This window comes from Octopus sinensis, unplaced genomic scaffold, assembly GCF_006345805.1.
Source record: "Octopus sinensis unplaced genomic scaffold, ASM634580v1 Contig18899, whole genome shotgun sequence".
Classification (NCBI taxonomy): Eukaryota; Metazoa; Mollusca; class Cephalopoda; order Octopoda; family Octopodidae; genus Octopus; species Octopus sinensis.
Window position 1 is genome coordinate 221,457 of NW_021836125.1, and position 19,481 is coordinate 240,937.

A 19,481-nucleotide genomic window follows, 5' to 3' on the forward strand; every position below is an offset into this window, starting at 1 on the left:
CACCACAACCCGATCGCGGAAAGTTCCCATTCCATACAATTACAAAGCGGCCAACTGGCTATGGTTCCAAGAGATATTGAACACGAGATTGAAGAATTGGAATCTGTGCAACTTTAGCTCTCTCGACAAGGCCATTGGCTTCTTCTCGAAGATCATTCTGGCAGCAAGACCTATGGCTATCTCGGTCCGTCAGCAAATGCCCCGTCAAAAACGGCCTGCCCCCCGGTGTGATCTTGTGTGGGCTCGTGAAAAGATCACTGAGCTAAGATGGGGTCCCTGGTCGAGTGCATCGGGATCACGTGACTTTTGTTTGATTTTTATCGTGGTCTTGGCGATTAAATGAATAAAATCTGTGCTTTTTTTAAATCGCAAAAGATTTGACCTTTTGAATTAAAGAATTAAATTTCTGCATAAGTTATATTTTTGTAATAATATTGTTCAATTAAATAATAATTTTCCCGTGATTAAATTTTAAAAAATTGTGGAAAAAATAATCCCCACTAGATATAGTTTGTATCTGATTTATTTTCAAAAACATTATTTCACATATTCATCAAAAGGATTCGGTAGTCTAATATTGTAATTAGGTTTAGCCAGAATTATTGAAATTAAATGTTAAATAGCTTAATTTCAGTGCGCAGCGAAATTGTTATAGATGAATGATAATCCGAAACAAGGACTGTTTGGGCGACTCAACACAAAAATTAACAAAAAACAATCCATGGACAAAAGCATGACCATAACTCAGCCGGTTCTATTCACTCACAACCTACACGTGAGCAAAGATTTGTCTGGTCTGCCATCAGAGTGGAAATCCTTGCTTAAAGCATCACAAATTCCGTTTTCCAATCATTTCCAACAGTTATAGAGAGGAAGAACAGCAGAAAAATCCTGGGAAGGTAATAAATGCTCTGCAAGTGCTGGAAGATGTTGAACAAAAACACAAAAAATTTTTACAAAATGCAAACTCTGAAATAAGCTTGGATGAAGCAGAAGAAACAAGCCCGAAGTTTGAAAAGAGAAACAAGTCTCAAAAAGGAGGAAAAGTTAGCATTGAGTACGTCATCGAGAAACTAAGTATAGTTATGCATCCTATAGTTAGGGTCTCTTGTTTCTCTAGAAGACCCTCGTGAAATATACACAATTAAAAAGAAATTGGGTTCTGGGTTAGTTTTTTGGTATTTCTTAATGTGCTTTAGTGCTTCTGGTGTAGTCAATTTGGCAGTGAATAATCTTCTTGGATCTACTGTTGCCATAAAGTCGATGAATCTCGAACTACAGCCCAAAAAAGAACTTTTAATTTCGGAAATCGAAGTTAACATTTGATTTTAATTTCATAGATAATGCGGAACTTAACTAAACACGTCAACATAGTTAATTATCTTAATGGCTTCCTGGTTAGTAATAGCGAATTGTGGGTGGTGATGGAATATCTTGATGGAGGGGCCCTTACTGATGTTGTGATGGAGACAATGATGAAAGAGGAGCAGATGGCTACAGTTATTGGAGACGTTGTTAATGGATTAAACTTTCTTCACAGTCACAACATAATTCATCGAGATATAAAAAGCGACAATGTTCTTCTTGGACTCAACGGAGATGTCAAATTAACTGATTTTGGGTTTTGCGCGCAGGTTGTGGGGGATAGTGCCAATCGTAACACAATGGTGGGGACTCCCTACTGGATGGCTCCTGAAGTGGTTGCCAAGTATTTTTTATATTTGAACAACATCTAGACAAAAATATGGCAAGAAAGTAGATATTTGGAGTCTTGGGATTATGGTGATTGAAATGATTGATGGGGAACCGCCGTATCTCAACGAACACCCATTGAAAGCTCTCTATCATATTGCGAACATTGGACGACCCCAGATTCAGGAGGCAGAAAGAATGTCATCTGCTTTGTCCTCTTTCGTTGACAGATGTCTCGAAGTCAAACCAATAAACAGATCAAACTGCGAAGAACTGATTGAACACGAGTTTCTCAAAGGACCAAAAGCCCCTCGCTCTGAAATCAAACAACTAATTCTTGTCGCTCAAGACAGTATAAAAAAGAAATTTTAGTGATTTACTTTTGACGTCTATTTTTATTTAAAATTAACTTTGAATTCAATTTTGTGTTCCATACCCTTGAAAACTCGTTTTTTGAACTTTATAATAGTGGCTGTGATACTAAAATATCAATCAATTATTAATTTTTTTTATTTTTCCTTGTTATAAAACTGAAAAGAGTGATATTTTTTTGGATTTAAAAGGTCTAATTGTCAAAAAGCTTTAGAAAATCTTAATTAATTGAATTATGAGTTAAATACGGAAGTTTATCTTAGACCCTACGGAACACTGGTTCTCATAGACAAAGTCTCTGTAGCTATACTTGGAGATAATGCCCTTGCTAGACTATTGATCCTTTAATATTAAGATTTTGTGTATTTGCCTTCCAAATGCTTTAGTGCACTTTAAATACGATAGAGGGCTGCAATAGAAATTATATGAAAAACGCCGCTAAGCGTGTATTTTAGATGCTTAAATAGAAAATTCTGCTTAAAGAACTTTGAGAATGTCGACGATTTGACGCAAAAGAATATGCAACTTGTTAAGTATTTTTACTCAATTTTAAAACAAGTATGTGGCATTTTCTGTTTTTGACGTGTACTCTGTCAGAATTAAAACTAGGAAAATTTAATTTTTACAAATATTTCCTTATTTTAATCACAAAATAAACAAACACATTTTGTGATGAGTACTGATTCAGGTGTAGCAGAAGAGACGGTTTTTTCAAAAATTCTCTCAGGGACAATACCGTGCAAGTTTATCTACGAGGATGATCTAGTAATATATAAATGTCTATACTCAGTGCGTCGCCTTTGACGACATTGAACCATGTGCTCCAGTACACTTTCTGGTCATTCCGAGGAAGCCAATCAGGAAAATCTCAGATGTCACTGCTGAAGACGAGAATGTTTGACTTCACTGCTCATTTCAAGCTTTTGGGTCATCTTTTAGTCACTGCTGCAACCGTGGCTCAACGGAAGGGACTCGGCAATGGGTACCGACTGGTGATCAACGATGGCGCAGATGGACAGCAGTCCGTATATCATTTACACGTGCACGTTATTGGTGGAAAGCAGTGCACGTGGCCTCCTTGCTGATTCGAATTTTGTCTATTCCTTTATTATTGTTGGTTTCTTACTTGAACGAGTTTTTTGATTTTCACGCTTTTTGAAGTTAAAAATCTTGTAGATCTATTAGCCGTTTATTTCAAAAAATTGTGTAATTCTCAAGAATAATTTTTAGGCCTTGTCAGTACAAAAATAAGTTTTTTTGATCATATCAAATCATTTAGAGATTTACGATCAAACTTTTCTCTTTTTCGGAAATTAAACGTACTACTTTTTACTCTTTCATAAAACATTGAGGATTTCTGAGAGCGGATAGAATAGCTGGTCGTTTTTTAATAGCCGGTTGGTTCATTCTGATATCCTACTAAATAGGGAATCTGCAATTGGCATTCTTCCGGCAGGATCATTCAAACTTATGTTCTTTACGCATACTCTTAGTGTTTTGGGGATAACCACAGACTGAGTCCTTCGAGACCGATTGAATTGCAGTGATGTTTATAGAATTTATTCAAAACTCCTTCCCATGTTGGTACCAATGGTACCATAGTTACCTTGACGTTGTGGATTACTTTTAAGCCATAAAGGTTTTAATGTGAAAATACCTTTAAGCCATAAACCATTCCTAAATTAATCACGAAGAAAAGGTAGTTCAGAATTAAATAAAAACAAACAGCACTATAATAATGAACTGAATGGAAGAAGGTGGAATTCTTGAAACAGCCCCAAAATGTTCATAAGCATGCAAATAATAGGGATTGGAAATCAATCAGGGAAGATTTTTTTAAACGATAAAGACAGAAAATCAACTGGAAACCTTGTTGAACAACCAAATTTATTGTTTTGTAGTTTGAAAAGCTCTTTTTAGTGCAAGACCATAAATCAGATATGCAAAAAACTTTGAAACGATCTATCTTACTGGAAGAAGTCTTTAGAGCAATAAAGAAGCTAAAGCATGGTCGCTCTACGGCCCTGGACAACATCATCTTTAAGTTGTTAAAGCCCAGAAGAACCTGGAAATTTCTTGATAACATAATTGTGAATAAGGGATACTAATACAGATCCAGCAAGGAAATCAATTTACCTGGCCTGTAGAAAACTTGCGTTTTATCATTCTCCTGAACACCCAGCAGTAGACTTTTATCTTAATCGTCGTTGTTTGACTCAAAGATGTGACAGACGATTATTTAGCTTATAGTCAAAATACTTTCAAAACCAGAAGGTCTACGGGTAAAATAGTATGGTTTCTATAGCACTGGGCTATTCTGCAAAAATTCCGGAGAACCCAGAATATCCTTGGAATTGATCTCTCTAGAGCAGGGGTGCGCAAGCTTTTTGGGTTTGCGGCCGCATAGCATTTATTTTTCCTTCTCTTCCACGGCCGCACATTTTCTGCATTATTTTTTCGATATTAATATAGTAATTTTTTTAATTATTAAAAGTGACCGCATAAGTTGCCCATTGTCATCGAGACCGAATGAGTTCTTGAACAGGAAATGCTCTCGTTCATCAGCGACATCATATTATTAAAATAAATAATTATTTCATGGAAAAAAGATAAGAAAGAAGGAAAATTAATTAAAAGAAATGTATTATACAAGTTATTCTAATGACAGCCAGGATCTTTGGTATTTTTTGCGAGCTTATTGAAATCCACTGGTAGGATAGATATCATTATGCGCAAACATGACTCTAAGTTTGCATCCGTTATCCGAGATCTATATTGACTTTTTAAATATTTCATTTTGGAAAATGTAGACTCACATAAATATGTTCTTCCGAATACAACGAGAATATTTCTTGCCAATAACTGATTTATTGTTATACTCTTCTGAGACATATTCAGTTAGGCGTGCAACAAATCCTTGTTTTCTACCCAACATTGCTGGTGCGCCATCTGTGCATATTCCTCTTAGACATGTCATGTCCAATTTGAATTCCAAACAACATTGTTTAACTATTTTAAATATATCTTGACCCCGTACATTTCCAGGTAGTGACTTCATGGATAGAAAATCCTCATGTATTTCAAAATCGAAGGATAGAGTACGAATAAATATGATCAGCTGAGCAGAATCACATATATCATTCGACTCATCAATGGCAAGTGAAAATAACGTAGTTTGAGAATTTAATTTTTGTAGGAGTGATAGATTAAGATGCTCGGCAATATGAAACTTTCGGCGCTGAATTGTGTCACGTGAAAGTGGAATTGCTTCAAAGTTATGCTCCTTGTTGGGATCAATGCATTTAACTGATTCCATGATACATCTTTTCATGAGTTCGCCGTCTGAAAAAGGTTTTCCAGCAGATACAAGGATATGAGCAACTCGAAAGGATGCTTCAACTCTTGCATTTGCCACATTTAAAAAAGTTTTTAAACATTTTTTTTTGTCTTAATTTGTATTTCAAATTTTCGACGGAATCTTCTCTTGAACACTTGGACTTGACAACTAGGTGGTCTAAATGTCTTTGAAAATGTTGTTTAGCATTGTCCCGTTTTATAGTTTTCACAATCTCATGGCACAATAAGCATTGTATGCTATTGTTGTCTGTTTCGACTACGAAGTGATATTTTTTCTTTTTCTTAATTCAAAGAACGTCGTCTTTTATTGACATATTTTATTTAATATGGGGTTTTTCTTGATTTATTAATACTATGAGCATTATATTTAAGATTAGTTGCTCGATGAACTAATTGTGCCCACGGCCGCACATTCATCGACTCACGGCCGCACTTGCGCACCCCTGCTCTAGAGCTTTTGATATTTTACGTCGAGAAAAAGTGATTGAGATGTCGCAAAGTTTCCTGAATCATGACACAGTTGAATTGATTCGAATTTTGTTATCTAGAAAAATCAGAGTTCGTGTTGGAAATTATCTATCTCAAAAGTTCTTAACGACGTTTACCATATTTAAGGAAATTTACTGTCTTTTTTGTTATCAGAATATATCTGGAATCTGCCATACGGGCGATTGATGACGAATATCTCAAAACTTGATGTTAAAAGAGTTAAACGAATGTACTCACGAAAAACTGAAATATTAAAGAAACCCAAGAAACTCACTTTCTCCTAGGAGATTCTGAAGACATTGCAATGAGAAAGTTCCTATCAACGGCCAAAATTTCTAAACCGATGAAGAAATGGATAGTCAGACACCTGGACGGCCTTTCGCTCCAAATAAGCATTTATAAACCTATCCTGATTTACAATCCTGATAACTGACGAATTTCTGAACTAGAGAAGGAACTCAACTCATTCCATGGAAAAAACTACGAAATCTCTTGAATTCCGGTGGCTAAAGCTAATAAAGAAGGATGTTTTGTATGGGATTTGTTCCAAAGACCCTTTGAATCAAGTTATCGAGGGTAGCAATAGAATCTGTTTGTGCATATCCTAATATTAGAGCCAAGCATACTACAGAATGAAGCATTGGATGACTATTTCAAAAATCTAAGTTGGGTGTCTACCGTCCACGCTTCCCAGGACCCCCTGATGGGGATTTAAAATTTGTCAAAAATATTAGTTCTACTAATATAAATTGATTTATTGATAGAATGACAACGTGAAAGTGAAAAAATTGACCAATAAAAACTACTACAAAATTTTCGATAATACCCAAAATTAATATTTTCCTAATACTAATGTAGACTTGTATGATATCCAATAAATTAAAGAAAACTATTAGTAAGGAAATGGTTATTGAGCATATTTCACTGCTCGCAGGAAAGAAGTGTAGAATGCAGACGGAGAACCGAATCTTGAATTAAATTCTGGGTGGAATTGAGTAGCTACAAAAAAGGGATGGTCTTGCAATTCACAAAAAAATACAACAATCGATCTCAACGATCTCCACGCTCATCCGGACTGCCGAAAAGCCAACAAATTTCATCCTTCGACGACAAGAGTTCGAGATATTGCTTATCAACTACTATTTGCCCACGTCACAACAACCTCATAATTATTAATTGTCGTTCGTGGATGCGATCGGTCTCAAATAGTCCTCCTGTTAAATATATTACGTGATAGTTGTGTTTTTTTGTAAAAAAGTCATACTCGTCAGGGAATTGGTCGATGAGATGAGAACCTCTTTAGAACCATCTTTCATGCTCAATTCCCCGGCCTCATTTTTTATCCGGGAAACCTCGAGTTAGAGCAAGGGAAATACCACGGGAAATGGTGTAGTTGGATCGACCTCCGTCGTATTGGCAGATTCCATTCCACAAACATTCCGTGCAAACTCGATTATGGCAAATTGCATTCCGTAGCAGATCCCTTAAAGCATTGACACTAACATTTACCTAAAAACGGGATTTTGTTTACTCTAGCATATCCCGCAGCAAGTCCTCTTCCTTCGGCACCCTTCACGCCTGCTCCTCCAGCACACATAATTCCCCTGTAAATGACCGGTCACTTTCTTACCGACACGACTTCAATAAATTCCAAGAAGACGTATGTTCAGGACTTCCTTGATCTTCCAAATCCGATGACTTGATTTTCTGCAAATAATAATGACCCCGCCAACTTTTAGTGTAAAGGGACTGTCCAACCAAATGATTGAATGCTGGAAGGCCTCTTGGACTGCGTCGCATTGGTCGTATTCGGTAAATTCGCCCACAACTGCGACCATCAAACCCTCTGTCTCCAATGTGTCACTTTTATTAAAATGTAGTGCAATACGCATATTTCGCAAACAATTGAGCTGTAATATCAATCATAGGCTTGTCTACAGGTGTAACCTTCTGTTGTATCAGAGACATAAGGTTCTGTTCTACCAAAGACTTAGGCATTTTAAAAAAGTCTCCATCGTAAGAGAGGATCTACAAAGTCTTCAGAACAGTACTTTGGGTAATTCTAAATTTGTTCTTTCCCTTTCCGAATGTTTGCTAATAATCTAAGATGCGGAAAAACAGTTACCACATCAGGCGATAAACCAAATTCTTTAAACTTCTCAACCAAAGTTTCAAGTTGCCTCAAGTTATTGTCGTCGGCCTTAACATCAAGTCATAAGACCAACTTCATCATTCCACACATGTATGTGGAAAATGCTTTGATTTCCAATTTTAGAAACAAACTTACCAAGAGAGAACTGTGCTAATTCGTTTTTATTTTTCAAATCTCCAGCGCACTACATTGAACATGGTATATTACATCAATGAGACATATTTCTGGTACTAATTCATTCCCGGGCGTTTGGGGTGTGTCCAATAGTCGTTGTACAACATGCTCTTGGGCTTCGAAGGCAGAGTTAAAAGTAGAAGCTGCGTGGTTATTTTCGCAGTAGAGTTGATTTATGGTGATCACATGTGCCCTCGTAAAGTCAATTCCAAGAAACCGTTCAAATTTGCCGACAGCAACTGAGCAAACCATTCCATCGTTTAATACTGTCATCTCACAGTCTAAGTAGAGTAAAGACGTTACATTCAATTTGTTTTGGAGTAGCATCAATGTGAATTAAAGTGGTCATTGATGACTTAAGTAGTAATCCAATACTGCAGGTGACCTCTGCTCTAGTAGTTTTATTGTCGCCAGTAATGAGGATGTATTTCATTTCTGCTCGATTTTGAACAATATGAGGAAATAAAAAACAAAGCGAATTAGGCTAAATATACACACCTTATTCTAAACCACAAAAACTCGCAAAAAATTTCAATCCAGACCAACAAATAATGACTAATTTTTAATTAATGCGTCTCATCTCAGTCTATTTTCATCCTCTCCGAGTCAGAGTCAATTTTTTCGATGGTCACACACATCCATCTTGCAAGTCAAACTCACTCATTAATATTTTTAAAATTAATTATCTTAATCACATTTTGGCTTAGGTGGTAACGTGCCTTTCTTAGTTATGTGACGTGCCAGGGCCATTTACTATCGTCTCATTTAGTGATAAGGATTATCAGCGAGTTCGAAACGGAACACTTTGTGCGAGGATCTAGATTGTATGTATTTCCGACCCTAACTTTACCATTTTTTAATGTTTTTAAATTTTCGATCATTTAAAATATTTACAAGATAATATTCTTGCTCATTAATGAAAAGAATATTCGGTACAAAACCAAGAATTACTCAAAAAATTGCTGGTGATTTAAAGAATACAGGAACATTAGTATCCCTTCGTAAATTACTTCTACACTACGCAATGAAGGTATCAATAAACTAAGTCCCCGTCGTGTTCCGTTATTAAAGAATATACACATTTTTGCACAAATTAAATATGCCGAATATCTTTTAAAACAAAGAAAATGAATTCATAAACAATATTTTATGGTTGGATGAATCAAAATACAAACTTTTCGGACGGAACTACACCCCTTCAATTTAGCGTAAATCCAATCAGGCGTATAAACCCAAATGCACCATACCCACCATAAAGCACAAGGGATAAAGTATCATGCTGTGTGGCTGTTTTTCATCAAGAGGCGTCGGTTAATTATTTGTAATAGATGGAATTATGAATTTGCTCAAATATTGCAAAATCCTAGAAGAATGCCTGTTTCGTTTAGTCCCTGAATTAAATTTAACACAACAATGGACATTCCATCATGACAACGACCCAAAACATAAGTCAAAAATCACTGTTGAATGGTTACTAAGGAATAAAATAATGTCAATCACCAGACCTCAATCCAATCGAACATTTATAGAAAATTGTAAAAATGAAAGTTGGTTTGAGAAAAATGAAAAACATTCACGAATTGAAAACAATTTGTCACCGGCTGGATAATGCCCTGGGTTGGATAATGCCCCCTCAACGTTATTTTAAAAAAATAAATATTTTTTCAAATTAATTTTGATTAGATTTTTTGATTTTCTTAATTATTTTAGTAATTTATTAAAGTTTTTTTCAAATTAATCTAGCGTGAAAATTTGTTTTGGTTATCTAAGTTTCCAATTTGAAAAAATAATAAGTATAATCGATCAAATCTATATTTCAGAAATGGTTTTACTCAACCTTACCAAAGATGAACTTGAAGTAATCAAAAATATTCAAATAGATGTTTTATATATTGACCGATTTCAGAAATCTGAAAAGAAAAGATACAGAAAATTAGCAGAACAGTTAATTTTCGAGGAGGAAGGGATAGTATACTTAAAATACAAAAACCAGAGGTTACGCTTTTTTCCCAAAGAAGAAAAGGAACTTAAACTAAAACTATCGAGGTGATCGTGATCGTTACATAATTATTATAGATTAAACATATGAGGACACATTTTGGAAGAGATAAGTTGCTTTCGATATTGAGAAAGGAAATTTATGCAGTAACCCGAGATGAAATTACTGCTGTGATCTCAAAATGCGTTCACTGTCAGGTGCATATGTATTAAATTATTTTTAGACAAAAAAGTTGATGGCGACTAAGCCAACAATCACTCCTATTATTGCAAGAGGGCCTAAAGATCGCTATATTGCAGATTTAGTGGATTTAAGAAGGTATGCTAGCCTTAATAGCGATAATGGATGGGTATTTTTTGTATAAATTGTAGTTGGTTGTGGTTATAGACTCATTTTCTAAATTCGCAGTTGTAAAACTTGCCAGGCGGAAATCAGCGGAGGAAATTACTAGAAAATTAAAGAACATTTTTTACATGATTGGTCCCCCATTTATTTTACAGACGGATAATGGGAAAGAATTTAAGAACAAATGTATGGAAAACAATGTGTAATGATCTGAAAATCATACACATAAGTGGACGCCGTAAAGCACCATGGATTCAGGGTCAAGTAGAAAGAGAAAGGCAAGTTATTTGTAACGAGGACGATTGAGACATGATATTGATGCGAATCCAAATACCGAAAAATACCCTATACGATCAGATTGATTCCACTATATATGAAATATCGGAGGTTGATAAAGACAAATGGGTACTTTTGTCGAAGTGGTCGCAGTTTTTTAGGCCTTTTAAAAAATCTAATAATTTTTGAGGTGGAATATATTATATTTATTTAAGTCGCTCTATCAATAATTTTAAAATATATTAAATTTTTTACTAATTTATTTTCTAATTTTTAATATTATGGCGAGCATGTACCTAATATTGATATAAAACTGGCACTATAGGTCACATGGAAATTTGTTGTGGACTTATGCAACATCAAATTCCGACAGCTCCCAATAAGTAAGGAGGATGCAGTTGCATTTTCTGCAAAATTTGGATATCCTTTCAAAATCACGTATATGTCCGAAGGGACATCAGATGGAATTAGTTTTGGGACCGAAGCTCAAAGAGGAGCTGTAAGACATCATCTGGAATCTTATTTCGCAGGTTTTTTAGTTAGTTATTTTTTCAGAATTTATGTGGCGAAAACAAATACAGAACTATAAGGAATGTTTTGCACAGATTGTAAAAGACATAAATTCCTTCTACAGTCCTGGATTTGGATGCCGCGTACTAAAAATGACTAAATTGGTTAAATAAATTTTTAAATAATTTTAATAACATTTAAATTATTGATAGAGGGTTATAAATTAAATAATCTATTTTTCACTAAAAAAATTAATTAATTTTAATTATCTTCTAAAAAAAACTGCGACCACTTCGACAAAAGTACCGACAAATGCGTACTTAAGATCTTAATGACGAATCATGCAAATATGTACACAAAAGTCGTATAAAAAAATATAACTCTTATAAAAAAAATTTTTATATAATAAAAATTCATGAATTTTAATATTTTTTTTAAATGGTAGACCTAAAAAATTGTATAATTATAATAAAATACGTTATTGATTCGGAAAAATTGGTGATGCCGTTTTTGCCGACTCTTGAAAAATTTTTTCAATCAAAAAATGGATAAAAAATTGAATAAATCGAATTAATTCCATTATCAAGTTATTTTTAATTAATTATCAGGTTATTTTCGTTTGATTTAAAAAAAATTTTAAGGGGGTATTATCCAACCCAGGGCATTATCCAGCCTGTGACACAATTTGCTATGAAGAATAGGAAATATACTCTATTTGAATGTCAGAAGCTTATTTATTCTTACAGAAAAAAGATTGAAGGCATTACTACTAGCAAAAGGGAATTATTATTATTATTATTATTTAAAGACCAAACACGGGCAAGCCAGTTAATTATAGTTATTCCCGTGATCGCCGATCCAAACGAGAGATCCTTCTGAAAGGTTCATCCTTCCCGCAAGATCGGCCTGAGACGACGATGTTCCAGGGTCTGCAATTAAATATTAATTGATTCGTTCCATGACTATTTTTACAAAAAAATCGCTATTATTACACCACTACGCTCCTCATCCGGGACGACCTTCCGAGAAAGACCACGAATTACTCTAGAAACCCTTCTGCATCAAGACCAACTTTGATTTGAAAAGCGTTGAAATCTTGAGCAGCTGAGGGAAGTATCGAGGAACAAAGGGACTTGAAGCGATTAACAAAACGCATCCAGGAGAGGGTGGCACAAGCGAAATAACTTTACTAACGTTATTTTGCGGTGTGCTTATTCATAATAAATAATAATTATTGCAGTATAAATAACTCAGTTAGTATAGTTTTTTCCTAAAGATTGTAGCTATCTCGCTTGTTATTTTCCCATAGATAACTTTACTAACGTTATTTCAGCTCAGATGCTGATAAGCAAACAGAGCCAAAAACATATAGAGAAATTAACACGCACAAAAAATGTTCAGCAAATTAATTCTAAAACAACACTCTGCCACTTCACTTTGCACTCAAGACCCTGGATTATTTGATCTCGTCACCAGACAGATCTATCTAAACCAGCGGTTCTCAAATGCGGCCCCCGGGGCCGCATGTGGCCCCCAGGATTTTTTTTGCGGCCCCTCTAGAGTAACTAACTTTTTTAATTTTTTAATAATGTTTAAATTTAATTATTCATTCTTAAGGTTAAACATATCCATAATTAGTGATTTCATTAATCAATTTGAAGCACGTTTTGGGGTACATTTATATAAATTTAATTTTTAGAATTTTAAAGAATTCCTTCCTTTAATGAAAATATTGACAACTCCATTCAGCGTGAAAATTAAGGATGCGCCTGCAAAGCCCCGGTGGCTGAAGACTATGGATGTTGGAATTCAAACGTCGTGGGTTCGAATCCGATAGAACCAAGTTTTCAGCCGGGGTCAAATCTTGTCAACGTTCCCCACCCGTGAGGCGACGAGTCCATCTGGCACGACACAGATGTCGAAAGGGGGACCTTCTACCTCCCCTGATCAAAATATCACAAAAAGTATAAATAAGTAAAAAAAAGGAGATTAAAGGAATAAAATCGAAAAATATCACAAAAATGATGAACTTTCAGATAATTAAATCATTAAAAGAAAATACATCTTGAATTATTCCTTAAAAATTAATAATGGACGCATCGAGTTTGTTCCTTTAATCTCCTTTTTTACTTATTTCTATTTATATTTTTTGTGATATTTTTCGATTTTGTTCTTTTAATCTCCTTTTTTACTTCGAAACATGATATATAACTGGCGGCATTGTTCAAAAATGCGTCCATTATTAATTTTTACGAATTAATACCTCAAGACAAATTCAAAAATATAACACACAATGCATATATGAATCTACATATTTATGCGAATCAATATTTAGTAAAATGGAAAATATAAAAATATATAAAATAATTTTTGTGCGGCCCGCGAAGCTAATCTTAATTATCGATTTGGCCCTTGAGCTCAAAAGGTTGAGAACCCCTGATCTAAACAATAGAGTGCTGAAGCGAATCTAAATACAAAGCAATACTTATTGACAGATTTTTATTAATTTACTGCTTTTCAACTTTTTTATTGAAATCACCCATTATGTAAATTGCAACACTTTCAGTTCTACTTCCCCCACTTTAAACTTAACGAAATCTCGGAATATTCGTCTGCCTGCCGTGCTTGGTGCTCACTTGATTTTCCCGCGAGTCTTTCAGTCCGAAGGGCTGGGACGAAATCTTTGGCGTAAATAGTTATGCAAACTTTTTTCAAAGTCAGATCAACTTTAGCTGGCTTTACTAAACTGCCACATGTCAAGTTCATACTGGGACTGGCCTAAAGCACTCTCTTTCCAGCAAAGGATTACTACTGATTTGTATCTGCATACGCATGGGCGTCGTAAACTGAAAATTGTTGCTTACATGAATATTTTAAAGTTAAAAGAACGAAATTTGATTCACTGCAAAGCTTTAATGGTTTAATAAATCCAAGATAATCCAAGAATAGAAGCTCATATGCAGTAATTTCAATTTATATCTAAAACAAATAAGTCTCAATGATTATCGAAAAAAACAAGGCTCCAATTTAACTGGAGAAAAGATAATTAAACCAGCGGCTCTTGAAATAGCTCGAATTTTGACTATCTAATGATTCAATTTCTGTAGAATTTGAAAATTGTCATGTGATGAACTGGGGGCAATTAAATAAACGAATCAATAAAAATAAATGTATGATAAGTATTCTGGACAAGTTACCGACATTTCTATCGTCTGTCAGATTATATCCTCTGTCAGATTATACGTTTACATTGTTGATCATGTGATATTATTGATGGGTTTTATTTGTTTGGAGACGGATGGACACACTCGTGGATCTTTAATTTTTGACAATTTTATAAAGACGAATAAAATGCAATGGGATATAAAATTGGATTTATATTTACTTATGGGGCACCTGCGATGGACAAATATGCACTTTTTCAAACATGTTATTTTTATATAATAAATAATCAAACATGTTCCAACCTGCCACTAACGAGGCCAAAAATTGTACGCTAATAGCAAAAAATGTTTATTTATTTAAGATGGTCCCCAATCTAAAAAAGGTTGATGAAAACCCGCTGATTGTAACGGGTAATTATAAAATTTGTAAAATATAAATATTCAAATTAATTAATATTTTTAGAATTAGATTTATAACCACGTTTTCCTGATAATTTGTTTTGTTGGATTTTTTATCGCATATATGGCATGTTCATATCGACGAATGAATCATCTGAATATGCAACTTATTTTCTGATTGCAACTCTCATTATATATATTTTGAGATACTTATCAAGATACACTTTCGAGGTTTCAAAAAATCTAGAGTCCCTATTTTATCTAAATGGTCCCTGTCAGATTTTACAATCCGACAATGGGACAGAATCACAGAATTCAAAATGACATTCGGGTACTTTGCGAGAAGTTCAAAATTCAACATATCCACGACAGACCTAATAACCCTAGAATCTAGGGTTTCTCAAGTTTTTGAACGTCGGGCCAAATCGATAATTAACCATTGTCTTCGGGGCCGCAGAATAAATTAAATTAAAACTTTCATTAAACTTTTAACTAATTTTTTTTTAGATTCATTTTTTATTCAGAACCGAGATAGTTAGTCTTAATTAATAAAGGAAAATGACTAAAACGAAAAATTGTTAACTAAAACGAAAAATTGTTAGCTATTTTAACTAATTGTTAACTAATTTGTCATAACACGGAATATAGGAGGCACATGTAGATCGCAAAAGCTGGCATAAGTGATATCAGTCAATTATTTCGATATTTATTTTATGTGAATCATTTACTGAAAATTGACTCACATAAATAAGTGGATCCGAACATTGAAGCATATTTATAAGCATTTATGAGTATATTCGGATATTTTCTTTGGGAAGTGAACTATAAAATTCCATTAAATTTTCAATCTTTTGCACTGAGGTAAATTGCACATCTGATTGAAGGTCTATCAATTCTAATTGGAGGAGTGATGGCGGAGCATTCTTAGGATCTATATTGAATGGTGCTGCAAAAATTTTCATTGATGGCAAAATTTCATCAAAATTCTTAAAATAAACTAAATTTTAATAAACCTTAGAACGTTTTTCAAATTCAAACAATAAGGTGACTGATAATGGTAGTATATTTTTCAAATGAAACCGTTAGCTTTATTTTCACTCAAACAAGTAAAATGAATGTATCTTTGAGCATTATTTGATCCCTCCAAAGTTTTAATTTTGATATAAAAGAAGCAATAGATCCATAGAGTTGATGGCAAAATTTATATTTCCCCTGTAATTCACAATTTAACGACGATAAATGAGAGGTTAGATCTACCCAAAAAGCTAAATCGGCAATCCACTCTTTACTGCTCAACAAATCATGGTATTTGTGGTCTTTAACAAATTCTCTTATTTGAGGGAGTAGTTCATAAAATCTAACTTCTATTCAAGCAAATATACCTTTTGAGGCACGCGGCACGACTCAACCATCGAACAGTGGTATGGTAAAGCACATCATTATGCACTGTGTCAATTTTCCACTAACATTTTTTTAAATCTCCTGTGATTGAGAGATTTACCGCGTATCCAATTCACAATGGACAAACACCGTACTTATTACATTTTGCATTTTAAGTGATTTGCGATTATATTCTCCTGATGAATGATACAATGTTGCCAAAATATAGGATCAAGATTTTTTTCAAGTCTCCATTCTGAATAAAGTCCATGAAACCCTTTATACGACCAATCATATTCGCCCCCCCATCAGTACATATGGAAATTATTTTGGAAGGATCAATGTCAAATTCTTTAATACTTTCAAGGAATTCGTTAAGTACATCCATTCCTTTGTAGTGCCTTTAATGAACGAAGAGAAAAAAAATTCTTCAGAAATTTTAAAATCCGAAGTGACACCTCTAATGCATACGACCATTTGTTCGGTATCAGAGATATCTTTACTCGTGTCGACAGCAAAAGAATGATATAAAAAATCTTTCGATGTTCTATAAAAATTATTTTTAATATAGTAAAGAACTTGATTAGCTGACGGGCAAGGTCCTCAAAAATACATTCTATTCTTCTTGTAATAGTATCATTACTTAATGGTAATCGTTTGCAATATTTTGTATATTTGACGGACAAACATTCATCACAAAAAATGGAAATAGCAGTTTTAATAATTCTCCGTCAGAATAAGGTTTCATATTACAGCAAGAAGGTGGCTAATTTTATAAGACGTTAATAACTGATGCTTATTTTCCACTGGTTTAAATATTGAGGACTGATTTTTAAATGACGTCTTTAATATATTGAGTTTTTTTTTCTTGACTCTCCGAGATATAAATTGTATATTTCGGAGTGCTTCTTATAATGACGTTCAATAGTATAATTTTCAATGAATTAATGACACAGTTGCATATCAAACAAACAGCTTTACCATTCAGTTCAACGAAAAAAAACTTTTCTTCCCATTCAATTTGAAATCTCTATTTTCTTGAGATAATGTTCGATATTTCTTTGATGGCATGAAAAAATACTCAACCTGAAATATATTTACAAACACGTGTAGTTAAAATATTATCTTTAATAATATTAATTTACAATTAATTTTATATCCAAATTTATTTTAAAGTTTGGAAGTCGGGGCCGCAAAAAAGATTCTCGGGGCCGCATGCGGCCGAGGGCCGCACTTGAGAACCCCTGCCCTAGATCACAGGTTATCTTATGGAATACATTTTTTTGTAGGGTATAGTCAAACGCTTTAATCAGAAAATTACGAGATCACTATCGAAGTTGAAGTTCCTTAGTGAAAATAAATGGGTCTCCATTATTGAATATTCTGTGTATTGCTACAATAAACGATCCATTCATTTTCGAATGAGACCCCATTCAAGCGTTATCGAGGAATTATAGGAACAAATCTGTTACCGATCATGGAATCTGTAGAAAGTGGCATATTTTAAGTAACCTGAAGAATCGTCAGCAGAAACATCTTTTAATTTCGAAATACATCCGATCGGTGGTGATGATCAAGACATTTATTTCTAGACAATAGATCTTGAAATCATCAGACTAGAAACAATCATTATCCTTCCAACGGACTTCACTGACCATGTCAATATTTAAGTGACGCATTTCAGATGTAACAATATCTAATTTACCAATACTAATTTTCTTACATTCCACGTTGCAATATTAAGATGATACGAACACTAGTAGAAAAAGGATTAAAGTTTTTAACTATCCGGACAGGAGGATTTGTGAACGATGATAGCAAAAGAGAAAAGCGCCACATTTGATCTTTTTCTAAATGTAGAAAAACCAAAATAGTGGGAACTCATTATCTGGAAAATAAGAGTTATCTTCAATAACAAAAAAATAGAATGTGCTGGAAACAATATCTTTATTGGTATTCTGATAACTATAATGGTGGTTGTGTCTCGGAAATCAATAGACGGATAGCCATGTGCAGAAATACGGTGATAAAGCTAAATAGGATCTGGAATAGCAAGGATTCTGTCTTAAGACAAAGATAAAATTTGTCAACGCGATTGTGTTCCCAGTCTTTCTCTATGTCAGCGGTTCTCAACCTGAAACCAATTCTACATAAAACGTTAAATATAGTTATTAAAACTATCAACGAAATTAATTAAAACAGCAAGTATGATCGTCTTTTTAGAAAATTTTGCTATGAGGCTAAAGAAGCATGTCCGTCTTGTGCTTAACACTGAGGTTATACTTTCCAATTTTATTTATAGGTGGTGGGAGGTTATCAAATGGAAATGCATTAGAACGATTTTTAATATTATTTGACACAATCGTAAATTTTCAACTTCGAGGGTGACAAAAATTTAGCAGATTTAATTGTATCGAAAAAGAAAGAAATTGTTTATTGACGTTGATTTTTGGAAAATTTAATGAAATTTCATTAGAACTTCAGGGAAAGTATGTGACATTAATGGAACGAAATAGCATAATTGCTACTTTATTTTCCGACACCATACTGTGTTGAATATGGATTTAGATCGAATCTTTGGTCAAAAAACATCAGTCACAGGGGTTCCCATTGGTATTTAATTGTTATTTATTATAGATTTATGCTAAAATACTAACTTAACATCGAGTTTTTTCATTGAGTTTTGTTTGATTGATTATTAATAATGAATTCATTTTAGATAGGTAGTTAACTAATTTTACTTAGTATTGTCTATTGTATATAAAATATTACTTAGTATTGTCTGTTGTATATAAAATTTTTTAAGGGGGTCGATTAAATATTAGGAGGGTCAAAAAAAATCAAGGGATCGACGAATAAAAAAGGTTGAGAACCCCTGCTCTATGTGATGATGAATGTGGGCATTGTCCAAAGCAGTAAGCAGTAGAGTGGATTTATTCGAATTATGATTTATTCTTTTGAAAGTAAATTGGTACGACAAAGTATCAGATGACAAAGTTCTCTCAAAATTAAACTATCATTGTCGCTCGTGACGAAAATATGGAAAAAATTATCATACCTGGGACACGTACTTCGGTGGGATGGTATAGAAAAGATAATCTTCTTATCTATGTTTACATGAAAGAGAAAGCCAAGAAAGCCAAAATTAAATTGGATATCACAAGCCGTTAAA

At 33.9% G+C, this 19,481-nt stretch overlaps 1 protein-coding gene across 1 annotated transcript; it reads left to right on the top strand.

Annotated features, from left to right (window-relative positions):
- Nucleotides 1-1,779: 1,779 nt before the first annotated feature.
- LOC115231795 (histidine triad nucleotide-binding protein 1-like) lies at nucleotides 1,780-3,191 on the top strand. The gene is made up of 3 exons (XM_029801735.2): nucleotides 1,780-2,031; nucleotides 2,855-2,944; nucleotides 2,985-3,191. The coding sequence occupies exons 1-3, from the start codon at nucleotides 1,780-1,782 to the stop codon at nucleotides 3,147-3,149; spliced, it is 507 nt and encodes a 168-aa protein (XP_029657595.1). The 3' UTR covers nucleotides 3,150-3,191.
- The last annotated feature ends 16,290 nt before the right edge of the window (nucleotides 3,192-19,481 follow it).

Excerpts from the sequence above, each read along its gene's own strand:
- LOC115231795 (XM_029801735.2), top strand. The coding sequence starts at position 1,780 with ATGGTGATTGAAATGATTGATGGGGAACCGCCGTATCTCAACGAACAC. Across the intron at positions 2,032-2,854 it reads AAATCAAACAACTAATTCTT|TGCGTCGCCTTTGACGACAT; the intron begins GTCGCTCAAGAC and ends GTCTATACTCAG. Across the intron at positions 2,945-2,984 it reads GGAAAATCTCAGATGTCACT|CTTTTGGGTCATCTTTTAGT; the intron begins GCTGAAGACGAG and ends GCTCATTTCAAG.